Source organism: Microcaecilia unicolor, chromosome 2 (assembly GCF_901765095.1).
Source record: "Microcaecilia unicolor chromosome 2, aMicUni1.1, whole genome shotgun sequence".
Taxonomy (NCBI): domain Eukaryota; kingdom Metazoa; phylum Chordata; class Amphibia; order Gymnophiona; family Siphonopidae; genus Microcaecilia; species Microcaecilia unicolor.
This window is the reverse complement of record NC_044032.1, coordinates 479,114,554-479,131,633: the sequence shown is the minus strand read 5'-3', so window position 1 is coordinate 479,131,633 and position 17,080 is coordinate 479,114,554. Positions and strand designations below refer to the sequence as shown.

At 42.3% G+C, this 17,080-nt stretch overlaps 1 protein-coding gene across 1 annotated transcript in view; it reads left to right on the top strand.

Moving 5' to 3' along the window:
- The window catches only part of ATOH8 (atonal bHLH transcription factor 8), a 111,631-nt gene that overhangs the window by 43,487 nt on the left and 51,064 nt on the right, over nucleotides 1–17,080 (top strand). The window contains exon 3 of the mRNA XM_030191068.1: nucleotides 2,455–2,646. Within this exon, the coding sequence (XP_030046928.1) occupies nucleotides 2,455–2,646 (192 nt within the window). The remainder of the gene's footprint in view (nucleotides 1–2,454; nucleotides 2,647–17,080) is intronic.

Genomic DNA, 17,080 nt, shown 5'->3' with positions numbered 1-17,080 from the left:
CTGTATCAAACAAGAATTAGACAAGAATAATGTGTTACCAATCCATCATTCCATCAGATGTAAACCTTCAAAATTAAACGCTTCCATACCTATTCTCTGCCCAAGACACACCCCCTCCAAAAATATTTTTAAAAAACAGCCAATGTATTTATTTATTTATTTGTTTGTTGCATTTGTATCCCACATTTTCCCACCTCTTTGCAGGCTCAATGTGGCTTACATTATGCTGTAATTATTTGTTTTTATTGTTTGGGAGGGGACGGGGAAGTACTATTAGCATGCACTAACTGAAGAATGCTGAAAGTACAGAAGCCCTTAGCACTTCCTAAATAGGAGGCAGTAATGACTCCCATGTTAGATATTTTTCAGTGGCCATGCACGACCAGAAAAAGAAATAATTAGAAAAGGCAGACTTTACAGCCACACTAGAAATGGGCTTAGCACAGGGAAATCCCCGTGTTAGGATGCGCTAAGTCCATTTATTTATTTATTAGGATTTATTTACCGCCTTTTTTAAGGAATTCACTCAAGACGGTGTACAGTAAGAATAGATCAAACACGAGCAGTAGGCAATTAGAGCAGTAAAAATATTCGAACAGCAATACAAAGTATGGCATGGTATACTACTTGCAATTTAGTAGCCCCTTAGTAAAACATTGGCTTCATCAAAGAATGTTTCTCTGTTGCTACAGAGACTATGTCCCAGAATATTGCATGCGTAAATCTCTTCCTTATTTGTCCTAGAAAACCCATGTGGATAAAGGTGAAACAATTGATATATTGTATCGGGGTTTGAGAAGTTTGCTCATTAGATATTCTGAAGTAAATTCCCGCCCCCATTGCACAAAGAATAGGAGGCAATGTCCTGTTGTGAACTGGGAACTGGTTAGAAGATAGAAAACAGAGAGTAGGATTAAATGGTCAATTTTCTCAATGAAGAATAGTGAACGTGCCCCAGGGATCCATCCTTACTGGGACCACTGGTATTAAATGCATTATAAATTATCTGGGCATGGGAAGAATGAGTGAGGTGGTCAGATTTGCAGATGACTTGAAACATTTCAAAGCTGTCAAATCACAAGCGGATTCTGAGAAAGGATCTTGGGAGGCAGGGCATCCAGATAGCAGATGGAATTTAATGTGGACAAGTGCAAAGTGATGGACATAGAGAAGAATAATCCAAACTAGAGCTACATAATGCAGACATCACCATGGACAACATGTTGAAATCATGTGCTCGGTTTGTGGTGGTGGCCAAAAAGAATGGTAGGAATTAAATGAAAAATAATAATAGAGATATGCATTTGTTAGCAAGCATTTGGTGCCCTGTTTACTAAGGTGCGTTAGTGTTTTTAGCGTGCCTACACTTACCGCGCATGCTAACCATGTAGGCGCCTATAGGGATATTGTAGGTACATACATGGTTAACGCACGTTAAAAATGTTAATGCGCCTATAACACTGCTTAGTAAACAGGGCCCTAGGCTTGTTTGGGTGCCTAAAAATGTTTAGTGCTTGTAAAATCAATGGTATTCATATAAACCTATGTTTATACACATAAACAATGAATTTGCACTACATTTTTTTGTACATAAATTAAAAGTTTCTATTACAAAAAATATATGAAATAAGTCAAAAAGAAATCTAAAATTCCAGAAAAAAATGTGTGCAAAATCCAAAAATGAATTGAAATATTTTTGGCCATCCGCATCTCTAGAGAGTAAAATGGAGAATATCATAATGCCTCTATTATCGCTCCATGGTGTGAATGCACTTTGAGTATTATGTGCAGTTTTGGTCTCCACATCTCAAAAAAAGTTATAGCAGAATTCAAAAAAAGTACAAACAAGGGTGGGCCAAAGTGATGACAAATCAGAGAAAGTATTTTTTTCACTCAACACATAAATAAGCTCTAGAATTTGTTGCTGGAAGTGCAATAAAACAGTACAAAATAATAAAATAAAACACCACTGAAGTAAGACATCAAAGCTGAAAGGCGTAGACTAGAAGAAAAAGGGCATAAAATTGTGTTGAAAGAGAGCACATTCACTGTCTGTGGTTCCCTCCTAGTTTTTTTAAATTTGAGATGGATTCTTCCATGGTATTTGATCTCCATACTGGTGTTTTTGTTTTTAGTTAATTTATTTTTGTTTACATTATGAATTACTTCAAAGGTCTTTGTAGGTTTTACTTGCTTTTTTGTGTGTTTTGGGGGGATTTTTTTTTCAGCCTTTTCTCCTCAGTGGTCTCTGTCACTTTGCCTTTTGTGAAACATCCATGTCTGGGCAGCTTGAAGGAGTCCTCAGTGGCTACAGGCTCCCTCAGCCCTGTCGGTTGAATGTCAGGAACTGCCACGGTAGCTGCAGTCATCTTTCCTCTGTTTGTTTCACTTTGTTCAGCTGTCACACAGTTCAGTTTTCTCATGCTGAAGTCTGTTTCTGATATTTATTTTCAGGTTCCTTGTTATTCCTATGGTCAGAAGTTGTCGAAGCTGGCCATCTTGAGAATAGCCTGTAACTACATCCTTTCCCTTGCTACACTGGCGGACCTTGATTATAGTGCCGACCACAATAAAATGAGTTTCTCTGAGTGCGTGGAGCAGTGCACAAGAACGCTGCAAGCGGAGGGGCGATCCAAGAAAAGAAAGGTATGTTAACATGGGGAGAAGTATGTGGGAAGAAGGGAAATGCTACACTCTGTACAATAGGTACTGTACATTGGTTCTTTTCTTTTTTTTCCCCCAGTTTTTTGACTGCCCTAACAATATGTGGATCAGGTTAAGGATTTTCTAGTACAGAAAAGTCCATAAAACTCATATAAGATATATAAATAAATGACTTTCTATATGTGGAGAGAGAGAGAGATTCCCTGTGCTGCTTTGTAACATTTTCAGTCCTCCCAATCTATCCCTGCCCACTTCTTCACCCATCCTTTCCCTTGTAGCTATATGTTGATGGATAAGCTTTTATTCTGTCTCTTACAATCCAGGGTAAGATTACCAGATTTTTGGTTTACAAATCTAGGACATCTGGGTGGGGTTGGGGGAGGGAGGGAGTAGGATAGAGTTGGTCAAATGGGTGGGGCATGACAGGATGGTGTGGAGAGCTCCAATGGCTACTTTTCACCAGCAAAATTATCATATTACATAAGTACATAAGCATCGCCATGCTGGGACAGACCAAGGGTCAAAACCAGAACACTGTACCAGTGATTTCATAGTAAGAATCCTGAAAGGTAACTTTAAAACAATACAGGAGCGTAAGACCTTTGAAGTCAGAATGATTAAATATTTTGACACCCACTAGACAGGAGTCAACAAAGATCTGGGTTTTCTAGCCCATTATATAATCCATAAAATACTTTGTTTCTCATTCATATCTCCCTGTCTCTCACCTATCCATCCCCATCCTTTTAGACTGCCACTGAAATGCTTTGATGTTTCACTTATATATACTGTCATCTACCAACTTTTGCTTATTTCCGATCTGACAAAGAAGGGCAACCTTCGAAAGCTAATCAAGAAATATATTATGTCCAATAAAAAACGTATCATCTTATTTTCTTTTCCATGTTTTATTTTGTTTTATTTCTATTGATTACCTTTAAAAGTGGACTAACACGGCTACCACACCTCTCTACTCTGAAATGTTAAAATGTAAACAACTTTGACCTGCTTGTCAGAAACTGCAGTTATATTAAGTATGTCTAATAAACAATTTAAAAGCCATAGTAGGACTGCCACATTCAGCAGCTTGAGCTTACCCACACCAACCAGTCCAACATGAAAAGACCAGTAAGTGTGGAGAAACCAGTTCCTCCCCCCCAAAACCTAACCTCCATCCCCCATCTCCTGAAAGAGAATGATCCCTATCAGCAGACCATAGCCTTGTCAACCAAGGTAGAGAGCACCCCTTAGAAACTATGAACAATGTTCCTGAGAGGGGACCAAGAAGACAGAAAAAAGGATGAGGGGAGAGGGGAGGTGGGAGAGCACTGAAGTAAAGGCACAGTCAAAAAAGGGTAGAAAAGTATTGAGCCATGAAAAGGGCCACTTCTTCCACTCTCTCGATGCCCTTACCCAAAATCTTAAAAGCTGTATCCCTTCCCACTTTATCCATCCCATCTTCCCTCTCTTCCTGCCTATCCATTCTCAGTCTTCCTCTTCTTGTCCTGTGATCTTCCCTCAGTGGCATAGCAACAGGTGGGCACAGGCCCACCCACTTTGGACTCAGACCCACCCAGCAGAGATGTGGCAGGGATCCCCAAGCCCCGCCAGCTGAAGACTCCCAGCATCTCTCCCTCCAGGAGATCTGGGGGTCACTTAACTCCACTCCCCCCGCCCCTGCACCTTTTAAATCCTTTAGTTCTGCATCGGCATTGAGCAGCAACACATTCCCCTGCTCACGCCGCCCTGAGCCTTCACTCTAGCGCAACTTCCTGCTTGCAGGACCAGGAAGCTGCATCAGAGGGAAGACTCGGAGCCAGCGCGAGCAAGGGGAATGAACTGTGGCTCGTTGCTGGCGAAGACCCAAAAGATTTAAAGTACAAGGGGGTGTTGGGGAAGAGATTTAAGTGATCCCCCATCACCTGAGGGTAAGGGAGAGATACCAGGCAGGTGGGAGCCACAGGGGGGTGGGATTTTCATGCCCACCCACTTGATGCTCAGGCCCACCCAAAATTGGGTGTCTGGCTATGCCACTGCCTCTTGGTCCTCCACTACCATAAATCCCCCTCTTCCTTTCTCCCATATCCTGTTTTTGCTCTTTCTCTTCTCCCCATCCTAGAGAACCTCTTTCTCTTCTCCCCCACCTCAATACCTATAATCTCCCCTTCCTATAACTCTCCAAAAAATATTATTCAGACACAAAGCAAGGTTGGGAAACAATGTTTTTTATTATGCAAAATAATTCTAAATTATTCAAATGTTCTGCATAATTGCTACACAGTCTACCCTTGAGCTGCTACAGGAAACTGGGGGCTAGGACAGAAACACATTACCAGTAATTAACAAGATGCATGGCCTAGTGAACATATGAATATCATAGCAAAAAAAGCACTAATCCTAATTACAAGTTGCAATCCTTCATGTTACTTAACATCTGAATTGATTAGCTGAAATCTTCATCAGGCAGAGTGTTAGGAAGAAACCCAGTGCTCAGCCAGCTTTCCGTTTTGGAAAATAACATGGGTAAATTAAAAGGAATGATGTCTCTTTCCAGATTCTTTACATAAAAACAAGAGTTTTGTAAACTCAAATTGAACTGCCTTCTGCATTCTGGAGCCTGTTGTCCTGGGGTATAATTCATCAATGAGACTTTAAGTGAAGGAAATGTGAGCTGGGGAGTAGGAGGTTTTTTTTTTTTTTTCATTTTTGATTTTTTTAAATTTACATACCTTTATATCTTCCAAACAGTTAACTCGGTGCCTTTCCATTTCATCTCCCCTTCTCCCTGACAAATCTTTTATCTAGAATCCATTGAAACCCTTCAACTACCTAAACAAACCCAAGCGAAATATAAAATTGCTTAATGCCAAGTTTAAATTAGATATTGTTTTTGTTAAATCTTGATCCAGCAGTAAATTCTACTACACTCAGACATTTCCAGCTGTCGGGGTTTAATACATTATCTGATATCCTCTGGCTGCAGCTGGCTGTTTCTTTTTTTAGTTTTCTCCCAAGTCTCAGAGGTACATCAGTCATTTATGCTGCATCTCTTTCAAAGTGTGTAGTAGTCAAAGTGGGAAAAAAATAACTTTTCTGGTTTATAACTTGCCCTAGAATGTTTCCCTTCTACGTAGGAAATCTTGGGTTCACAGTTTGCAGGGCTGGCTATAGAAATTGTGGCACTCAGAGTCAACTTTTGCATTGGTGCCATCCCTTCAGATCAGCAACCCCCCCCCCCCCCACACCTCCCTTCCAGTCAGCCAGTTCCCCTCCCCCAACCCGTCAGCTTTAGCTAATCCCTCCCTCAATCCACATACTCCGACTCACATTAGGGGTTTTAGGGGACATAGGTAAAGGAGGGATCCTCACTCGCTTCTGACTGGATCACATCGGATCAACAGTGAGGAGTACAATGGGATTGACAGAGGGAGAAAGTAGGAGACTGATGGGGTCACTAATAGGAATACCAGATAGCTGCTGGTCATCAGGGACAGGATAGTAACATAGTAAATGATGGCAGATAAGGACCTGCCTAGTCCTTGCAGTAGCTACGTGGGGCCAGGGGGACCTGGGCCCCCATAGATTTGGCCCTGGACCCCCCGATGATGAACCGCCCGACCCCCCCCCCCCCCCGCTACCAACCCGCCATCGCCTGCCTTTGCTGGCGGGGGACCCCAACCCCCGCCAGCCGAGGTCCTCTTCTTCTCACAAAAGGCTTCTTTCTGTTTCTGATCTGCAAGGCTTCGTTCTGTGAGTCTGACGTCAATGTGCAGGATGTCAGAAACAGAAGGAAGCCTTTTGCGAGAAGAAGAGGACCTCGGCTGGCAGGGGATGGGGATCCCCCGCCAGCAAAGGTAGGCGACGGCAGGTTGGCGGCGGGAGGAGGAGTCGAGAGGGTCGCCGGGGTGGGGGGCAAAGTTGGCAATGGCAGGGGGGGCAATGGCGGGGTGGGGGTCGGCAGCGCCGAAGGGGGGGCTAAAATGTGCCCCCTCACCTCGGGCTCTGGACCCCCCTCCTGCCGAAGTCTGGCTACGCCCCTAGTCTGTCCAACAAAGTAGCCTATGGGCGGATTACAGTCCTATGATTAAACACTGGTATCGCAAACAGGGCAGTCAGCAATTTGCCACCATGCCAGCCACATATAGGCAGTTATATATGATGCAGTCTGGAGTGGTCTTGTTACTATGGCTGCAGCATGGTCTCATTCATTATCAATACATGGTTAAACCAACAATAGTGAAAACTAAAAACATTCACTAATTTCAATCTTAACATGTTCTCCCCTCTGCCGTTAGAGAAATACAGCACATGATATCATCAATGTGATATAAAATACGCAGACATGATCCTAATCTGTCTTTTGCCATTTTTGGGACACACAGACTATATAAGTCTGCCTGGCACCGGCATCGCTTCCCAGCCATTGAAGTAGCTCCAGTCCTGCTCATCATAATACATCAGCCATGTTTTGATTCCATCTTCTTTCTGTTTAGAGATCCTCTGTGTTTGTCTGACACATTTTTGAAGTCCGTTATTGTCCACTGGGAGGCTATTCCATGTATCCACCACCCTCTCCGTGAAAAAGTATTTCCTGGTGTTACTTCTCCTAAGTCTGCCATCCTGCAAACTCAGTTCATCTCCTCTAGTTGTTCCTCTTCTCTATCTTTGGTTTTACTTCCATTACATTCAATTGGGATAAAACCAGGACTGGCTTCATCTATCCCTAATGACCTAGAGCTGTCTTGATTAGCTATTTTGGTTCCTACATCAGCCCCTAGACACAAAATTAGCTCCTTCTATTAAACCCCATTCTCAGTATTTGTCCTAAATTTCCCCTTTCTCTTCCCTCACCTCCCTGTCCAGCATCACCCTCCTTTCTTCCATTCCCTCTCCTCCACCCACCTGTTCAGCATTACCCCCTTTCTCTCAACCACCTGTCCGGCATCTCCCCTTCTCTGTTCCCACTCATACACCCATCCAGCATCACTCCCTTTCTCCCTTCCAGTCCAACATTACTTTCTTTCTTCTCTTCCTTTCCCTCCCACCCTCCCACCCACCCATTCAGCATTACATCCCAGTTTCTCACTCACCTTTCCAGCATCAACACCTCTGCCTCACCTCTCCCCTCCCCCATCCAGTATCACCTTGTCTCCCCCCTCTCTGATTCAGCATTGTTCCTTCTCTTCTTCTCATCTGTTCAGCATCACCTGCCCTCTCTCCTCCCTTCCTCCGAAACCAGTCCAGCATTTCCCCCCAAAGTTTAAACCTACTCGTCTTTCTCCCTTCTGTTGCAGTTCAGTCACTTGGCAGCAGTCAAGCAAGCTGCAGTAATAGAGGCTGAGGAGCCTTCGAGCCATGTGTTTCTGAAGGCTCTGTCAGTTCTGTCCACTCCGACATGTACAGAACATGTCAGAGGAGGCGGGAGCAATAAAGCTTTTGCGAAGACATTGCTCGAAAGCTTCCAATCATTTATTATTGCAGCTTGTTTGATTGGTGCTGTGGACTCAGAAGGTCCGCAGTGGCAGCTGTGATGTCAATGGCAGCTAGAAGGGCACTTTAGTACCCTTCCAAGCCAGCATCTTGCCTGTTAAGCCAGCTCTGATGGTTTATGCTTGTTTCAGCATTTTCAATACAGTTGTTTTTACCCATTTTTCAACCATAGTCTGATGGAGAGGCAGGTTGATTTAGAAGCACCTGAGGCCTATTCATACTCAAAGATATTTGTGGCTTGTCTAGGAAAGACCTGAGGGTTATAGTGCCATCAAAATGACTGAATTAATCTACTTCTGTGCAGCATTGCAAGAGACCTAGGTTCAGAAAGAGTTACATAAGTATATAAGTGTTGCCATACTGGGACAGACCGAAGGTCCATCAAGCCAATCCAGGTCACAAGTACCTGGCAAAATCCCAGAACAGTACAATACATGTTATGCTGCTTATCCCGGAAATAAGCAGTGGATTTTCCTAAGTCCATTTTAATAATGGTCTATGGACTTTTCTTTTAGGAAGATATCCAAAGCTTTTTTAAAACCCTGCTAAGCTAACTGCTTTTACCACATTCTCTGGCAACAAATTCCAGAGTTTAATTACACATTGAGTGAAGAAATATTTTCTCTGATTCGTTTTAAATGTACTACTTTGTTGCTTTATTGCATGCACCCTAGTCCTAGTATTTTTGGAAAGAGTAAACAAGTGATTCACATCTACCCATTCCACTCCACTCAGTATTTTGCTACTGTGACAGGCCAATCCACTTTTGGTTTTGCTCATTTACCTGTGGACTTGTAGTGCTGCCTTTCAGATGAAGTTGGAGCCGCATGTCCATGTATGCAGTGGAGCAAAGCCAGAAGTGGACCAGCCTGCCAGTGTTGGTCTAAGTCTACTTGCAACCCTAGTTTATCAACAATCTCAGAATTCAATCCAGGGGTTTTGGAGTATTGCTAACAATAGAAATAGCTAATAAAAAAAAATTCTACATAAACCATGGCTCCCAGTCTTCTGCAGAAAGGGCAGAAAATCTTCCTCTTTTGGCATTGATGGAGCTATTTTAATCCATATAAACCAATAGCAGAATGAGTAGCATTATATTCAGTAACATTTCCAAAGTGGTTGTCGGGGAGTGCAGGGAAAGGGTATCTGGTAAATTAGAATGAAGGATCCTATGAGATCCATACAATTATTAGAACCCTTTCCAAAAGGTATAGGAGGACCCCAGTATTCACCATGAAATATAGTCATCTACAAGACTACTGAAACAGAGATGGTACGAGGTCCCATTCCCTCCCCCCACCCCCCAAAAAAGCATTAATGTGGAACATGTAGTAGTTAGAAAAATGTATAGGTCTGAGAGGAACCCTATACACGATCATTAAAAGTAGCTCATTTTCTTTGATAAAGGCCAACATAGTGGTTTAGCTTTCCATTGCAGTTGATGTTATAGAGTTTATGGTCAGAGGGATTTGCAGTCCTATTGTAATTAATTTATAAATCATCATCAAGCTCAAACAAATTATTCTAAAACAGTGCATTCTATGAAATTATTATCTTTTTCATCTTTTCTGCCCTTCTGATTGTATAGGGAGAAATTTTTATATATTTTATTGAAAATTGCCACATTATTCATAGGATTGTAGACAATAAAGCTATAAAGGATGTCAGAGGTGATCTGGTGTACAATTATGCCCCCCGTTCGGGATTCACTTTACCTATATCATCCCAGACAGATATCTTCAAAACCTGCTGTTGAAACCCTCCAGCAGAGGGGAAAGTTAAGATGGCAGGAGGTTGTTTTCCCTGAGCTCCACTGCATTTTGTTTGGAGGTTTTGTTTTTGGCCACGGTGAAGAGAAAAGGTGAAGTAAAGACTTAGGGGGGGGGGGGGTCTTTTACTAAGGTGTGCTAGCATTTTTAGAATGCACTAAAAATAATCAGCCTGCGCTAAATTCTGAGACATCCATAGGACTATGATGGGTGACTCAGCGTCTAGTGCCAGCTGTTTTTTAACGCAAGCTAAAAATGCTAGTGCCCCTTAGTAAAAGACCTTGTTAGCCTGAAGTGTCTATTTCAGAAGTGGGGCCTGTCAATGCCTTTGTGCAGCATAGGAGCTAGCCAATGGGCAGTGATTGAGCATATGCCATGCAGTATGATCTGAGAGCCTGCCAGGCTCCAGGTCCTCCTTGAGCTCAGAAGGAAGAACCCCTCCATTATTGCTAGCTTCAACAGCAATGTCTGCCCTGAGTGTCAAGGCTTCGCTGGTGCTAGATGATGACATCAGAGCACTGGTTGTATTGGTATACAGGAATAGCACGGGAAAATTGCTGTTCCCAAGTTTGTCTTTAATCCGGGGGTTCAGAATTGCAGCAAGATTACTGCTAGACCTGGAGAAACTGTCTTGAACACCAAGATAGGAACTTCCCCAGGGAGTATTGAAGTTGGAGAGTTGGCTATAGTTGCCAAATTGACTATTGCTATGGTTCCCTTCCGTACAGTTTTGTTTACAGCCCAAGCCTAGTGTTCCAGCTAATGTCTTTTTGGTGGAAGCTTGTGTTATGATCTTGTGTATGAAAAGCTCCCTAAGTCTGTGAAACATCTATGGGAGAGTTGTGTGGAATAAGTACTTCACTGATCAAAGATAGCCGTACTTTTGGAACAGGATTGACAGCTTGGAGGACTGGTTGAGGGGATGTAATTTATGTTTTATTTAGGACTGTTGCTGTTATACCAATTGATATGTTAAAAAAGTATTTGAAGGAAGCTTGAATTATCCAGATGAGGCCTTCCATCCAATTACGCAGGTATGGGATCTCTCTACTCATAATGAAAGGAAGAACAGAGGAGAGCCCAGTATGGGCCTGGATACATTATAAGAGGAAATAGGAGGAAATCTTTGATGTAGGCATCTCTGAACTATTGAATGTGTAGATCTACATTACGTGTGATTTTCATTTTTTAGCCTGATAGGAATTGGGCTCTACCTTTCTGTTTCCTTCTTAGGTTAGAAAGTTAGTTTATCCTGATTTCAGTAAAAGGAACTAAGGACAAATGTAAAGCATGAGCAGTTAGAGATGGGAGCTGATTTCTCTTTGAAATGTCCAACAAAATGTAACAAAATTTGAGGGAGCCCACAATTCTTTCTATGACCCTTCCCAAGTCAAAGAATTTTCTGAAGGGAAGGCCAGTGGACAGGGATAGTCCTTTATTAATTATACTAGGGAGGACAACTATATTTGATCCTATATAAAAATGTCTGCCATCAGCTTTTTTAGTTTTGGTTGTAGTCATATATTATGATTTTCTTTACTATGGTTTCCTCAATTCCTTATTTTCCTCCCCATCCCCTAATATTTGTGAGCTTGAATTCTCATGTAGTATGTTTGGGGTGAGCAGAGTTATAAATTACTTCTTGTGATCAGGTACTTTCTACATTGGGATGGTTTTGATATAGAATGTGTTATTGTGTGAATACCTTTTGAAAATTTCTATAAATGAAAAAGAAACCCTCTAGTGATAGATTTCAGCAGCTCGGTAGGTAACATTTTTCACTGCTTGACTACACGGGTTGAATGGTTCCACTTTTTTGGCTATATGCTGGGTTAAAAAAAAAATGGGGATAGGCTTCCCTACTATCAGGTCCACCAATCTCTCTTGCTTCCTTTTTTGCTTCTGTCTCTCGTCTCATATCACCGTTCATCTTTTACTCTTCTCTTTATCATCTGTTCACTGTTCTCTCTCCTTTCCATGTGGTCTCATTGCACCATTTTGCTCTTTAATTTTTACCTTCTTTTCCCGGCTCTCCCTCTTCTTGCCTTCTTCCTACCTTCTCCTTTCTCTTGTGCCCATCTCCCCATATTCCTCTGTCCCGCTCTTCTACTTTCCTATTCTTTGTGTCCTAATTAAGTTCAGGTTTGCTTTATTTGATACATCGCTAAGGAGGATATCATCATAGCGGTTTACAATACAAAATACATGACAGTCTCACTCGGAAAAAGAACTACAATAATAAATAAGAAAGAATAGTGGAGGATTAAAGAGTAAGAAAATAAGAGGAAATCCAACTTATCACACAGAGGGGTACACTAGATAGGCAGTGCGTTAAAAGGCAGCCACTCCAACCAAGTGACTGAGAGCCAAGAGGTCTTAGAAAGCGGGGAGTCAAGGAACATGTCCAAAATGCTGTTGGAAAAGGAGCGTTTTAAGGGCAGTTTTAAATTCCACATGAGATTATAGTTTGCGCAAGCTAAGTGGAAGCCCATTCCAGAGGGAGGGGCCAGCAACCGAGAACATCATTCTCTGATAAGTGGTTAAAGAGATTTCCTGTAAAGGAGGCACTACCAAGAGGTCTTGATTGGAGGAGCGGAGGGATCGAGGAAGAGAGTAAGGGAAAAGGTACTGGGTCAGAATAGGAGGCTGATGATCCTCCTCCTCTATCTTTCTGCATGTCCCACCACGCTCTTCTGTCTCATCTCTCCTCGTTTCTACCCATATTCCTTTTCCTATTTCGCTCCATGTTCCTGTCTCCTACCTCCCTATTTTCCTTTACTTCCATTTTCTTCTTCTCCTTGTTATTCCCTTCCCTCTGTTCTCTATTTGTTCCCTCACATCCCCGCTCCTTCATTATCGTGCTTTTCTGCCTTCTCACTGTACAGAGTTCTCCACCTCTGCTCCACAATTTAAACTCAGCGGGGGCACACGAGGAACAGCATCTCTACCTGACAGCATGCAGACCAAGTGAGGGTGTGCCTCTGGTCTCATAGCACTTTCCCTTCAAGCTCATTTGCTGTTTAGAAAGCACATCAATGGATTGGGCAGAGAACCAGCTATATTTTATTTATTTATTTAGATTTTGCTCACAGCTTTTTCAATAGTAGCTCAAGGTGAGTTATGTTCAGATACACTGGATATTTCTCTGTCCCAGGAGGGCTCACAATCTAAGTTTGTACCTGAGGCAATGGAGGGTTAAGTGATTTGCCCAAGATCACAAGGAGCAGCAGCAGGATTTGAACCGGCCACCTTTGGATTGCAAGACCAGTGCTCTAACCATTAGACCACTATATGGACTGTGAACACATTCTCACCTAATCATCATATTGCCAGCTGCAGTCACTGTTGCAGTAGAAGGAGAATGAGGAGTGTGTTTTGCATCTGCCATGAGGTGCTTTTAGTTGGCCAAATACCTTCCTTCTCTCACAGGCCGAAGTGGGACAGAGAGTACTGGCACATACCACTCAATGCTTAGCTTAATTGTCAATAGAGTGCAGCAATGGTCTGTGATATAATTAGAAATTGCCTTGTATAGGTTAAATTTCTCCATCCCAGAAAAGTTAAAGCATTATTGATTACCATCTTTTTGTAACAGGAGCATTCTTCTCCTGATTTTTTAATGCTTATACACTAAGTAGAGAAATTATTAGATAGCTCATACCCTTGCTGATGCCATAAAATAATGCAGTGTCTGTAATCATACAAGTTACTTCCATGGAGAGAATTGTCTAGTTGTGTGTCAAGGCAAGAGGAATTGGATAGAAATGATAATCTCCCCAGGTCAATCAAGGCTGGAGATGTTGAGAAGGTGGTTTTTTTGGGTGGGAGGGGGTTGGTGACCACTGGGGGAGTAAGGGGAGGTCATCCCGATTCTCTCCGGTGGTCATCTGGTCAGTTCAGGCACCTTTTCGAGGCTTGGTCGTGAAAAAAAAGAGTAAAGTCGGCCAAATGCTCGTCAGGGACACCCTTCTTTTTTCCATTATCGTCCGAGGACGCCCATCTCTTAACCACGCCCCCATCCCGCCTTCGCTACGCTACCGACACGCCCCTGTGAACTTTGGTCGTCCCCACGACGGAAAGCAGTTGAGGACGCCCAAAATCAGCTTTCGATTGTGCTGATTTGGGCGACCCTGAGAGAAGGAAGCCCATCTCCAGATTTGTGTCGAAAGGTGGGCGCCCTTCTCTTTCTAATATGCCCCTGATGGTGTCATATCCCTCTGTGGTTCTGAATGACCTGGAAAGGAAAGGAACAGGAGATAACTGCTGAGTCAAAAAATTTGAGAATCATGATTCCATCAGCACAAAATGTTCAAAATCTCCTGTAATCAATGCTGAAGGAAACGAAAGACCAAACAAATCTAGTGGGCTTAGAGCAATACATTTTTGTTGGCCTGTGACCTTAGATCATATATCTGTATTAATCGAGACTGGCACTGATGCTCATATTCTTGCATGGACAGTCACATTTTCTTTTCTACTGCAAAAGCATCATCAAAGCTTACAAGATTCCACAAGATGTTTGGCAGCTTTGATGATGTTTCTTGAGTACTGGCTCAGAATTTGACCTCTCCTCTGCCTGAATATGCCTTTGAGGTTTGCGGATTCCTAGTGAAACTGTGAAACAGCTTGAATTGCAGAGGTTCTGATTAAATCCAGGCTTATGCTGTGAAGTGCCAGACCCTTCCAAGGTGAGCCAAACTCTTTTGGACCGCTTGAGGTGATGAGACAAAGAGAGAAGGTCCAGATTACTTCAAACTGTCTCGCTCATCATTTATTTAATTGGTTTTCCATGAGTTTAGCGGGAGCTCTTTAGTCACGTCAGTCTGTGTTATTGTTTTACTGTGTTCAGGAAAAAGTAGTGAAAAAAGAGCCAAAATGTGAAGAATTGATTTATCCCAAAGTCGCTGAAATATAATACAAGCTGTAACAGGTCTACTCAACACCATTTTTGAACAAAACACTTTTCCCCTCCTATTATTTTGATTAGAAATCAAACTGTTTCTAACTAGTGCATTACGTTGCAAGATATGCCACATAGCCTGAAGCCTGGATAAGATCCAAGGCTCATATGTCAAGTGGATGGAATAAGACAGAAGAAAAAAGAAATGAGAATGAAAAAAGAGCATGTTATAAAAGCAAGATACAAGTCTCAGGTAGCAGTAATAATTCACAAAAGATGAAATATACGAACTCTGTATTTCCTTTTGTGAATTATTGCGCATTAAACAAATCCTGAGTGGCAAATGCTATACAGCTTTTGCTCAGTGACTGAAAGGCTATGTAAATGTTGCAAACAGCAGTCTGATGTCCTGTTGCTATGATTTCATGATAAATGTTGTTGCTTCAGTTTTATAGCACTATATATATGTTTGAGAGAAGGAAGTCTCACCTTAATGATCTTTTCCAGGCTACTGCCTTGCCCTTTGCTGGGCCAGTGGAAGAAAGCTGGTGCAGCACATGGCCAGTGATTTTCTTTGCAGAGGGAGAGAAAGGGCAGAGATTGAGATTTGGGAACCCGGCGCGTGAATGATGTGGCCAGATAAGCGTCCGGTAGATTCTGCTCCTGATATTCAGCTGGCGACAACAGCGCTTTCACTACCCACTGCCGGTGTTAAACCTGGACATTCAATGCCAGGCCCTTTCTAGAGACCGACATTGAATATCTGGGGTTTGGATGCTAAACACTTAGGGGGTCCCTTTACTAAGGCGACTGCGCGTGACCAACGTGCACCAAATTTGAACTACCGCCCGGCTACTGCGTGCCATGGGTAGTAATTCCATTTTTGATGCGCATCCAAAACACAGAGTAGAAAATACTTCCTATTTTCTACTGTGCGGTGTGTACCTGTCGGTAATCAGCAGTTTACGCATGCTGGCCGCTTACCACCCGGTTAGCATGTGAGACCTTACCACTACGTCAGTGGGTGACGATAAGGTCTTAGGCCAAAAATGGGGGCGCACTGGTTTTAATTTTGGCGCACATCCATTTTCGGCCACAAAAAAAATGCCTTTTTTCCAGGCACGCTGAAAAAATGACCTGCGTGCGTCCAAACGTGCGCCTACACCAGCGCAGGCCACTTTAGGCACACCTTAGTAAAAAGGCCCCTTAACCGGTTAAGTCGATATTCCGCAGCTGACCGGTTAAGTTATAGCGATTAAAGATAGGACTGCTATTTATGCGTTCTGATTTAATTGCTAATCTTATCTGATCTGGCATTGAGTATCCACTCCTAACTGAATAATTCACACGACATAGCCAGTTTAGTAGGGGTAAACGTTAAGCGCAAATATTCAGTGGGAGATAACCGGTTATCTCCTGCTGAATATTTGCAGTTAGCCACAAAAACGCTATTTAACTGGTCAGCAGCCATTTCTGACAAGTTAAATAGCACTGAATATCAGGGGTTTTCTTCTTAAACTATGGACAAGCTTAGGCCATCGCAGTGGCTTAGTAGAACTGCAGAAAGGATTGTCAGAATTCGGGCATATTTATCTTATTTTTTTAATGATTATTTATTTGCTTCTTAAAATAAGTTCTTACAACAGCAGCAATGAAACCAGTCCAATATGCACTGTGACTCATCAGTCCATTGCTGCAACAACATTCATACTATTAACCATAACATTTTTTTGTCTACTAATAACTATTAAACCCCTACTTCCCCCAAATTTAATGCATTTATAATCTGCCCATCATCTGTGGGTGGAGTATGAAAACAGCATTTATAATCAATACAAATAAAACATCTTAAAACAAACATCAAACAATCAAAATAATAAAACACAATGAATTTCAGATAACCAAGAAAACTCAGCAGTCATAAGCTAAATGAAATAAGTAAGACTATAATTTCTTCCTAAAACATAGCAGATCTCTTTTATGTGGTGGTCAGGGGCTTCTGGGGCAGAAAGTGATGACCTGACGTCACAAGACTGAAGCTGTCCCCCCCCCCCCCCCACTTCAGCTACTGCATCCATGTTGTTGTTGTTCATTGTTAAGTTATCTCAGTTATATTTAGAAACGTACCAGCTTGTGCAGTATACTGATGTATACAGAGGAACTATCACAACAGAATGACTTTTCATCAGTTAGAGAAGTAATTAGTTCTAAATCTTAATCATTGTGTCATTTGGAGGGGTTGGTTATAGAGACACCG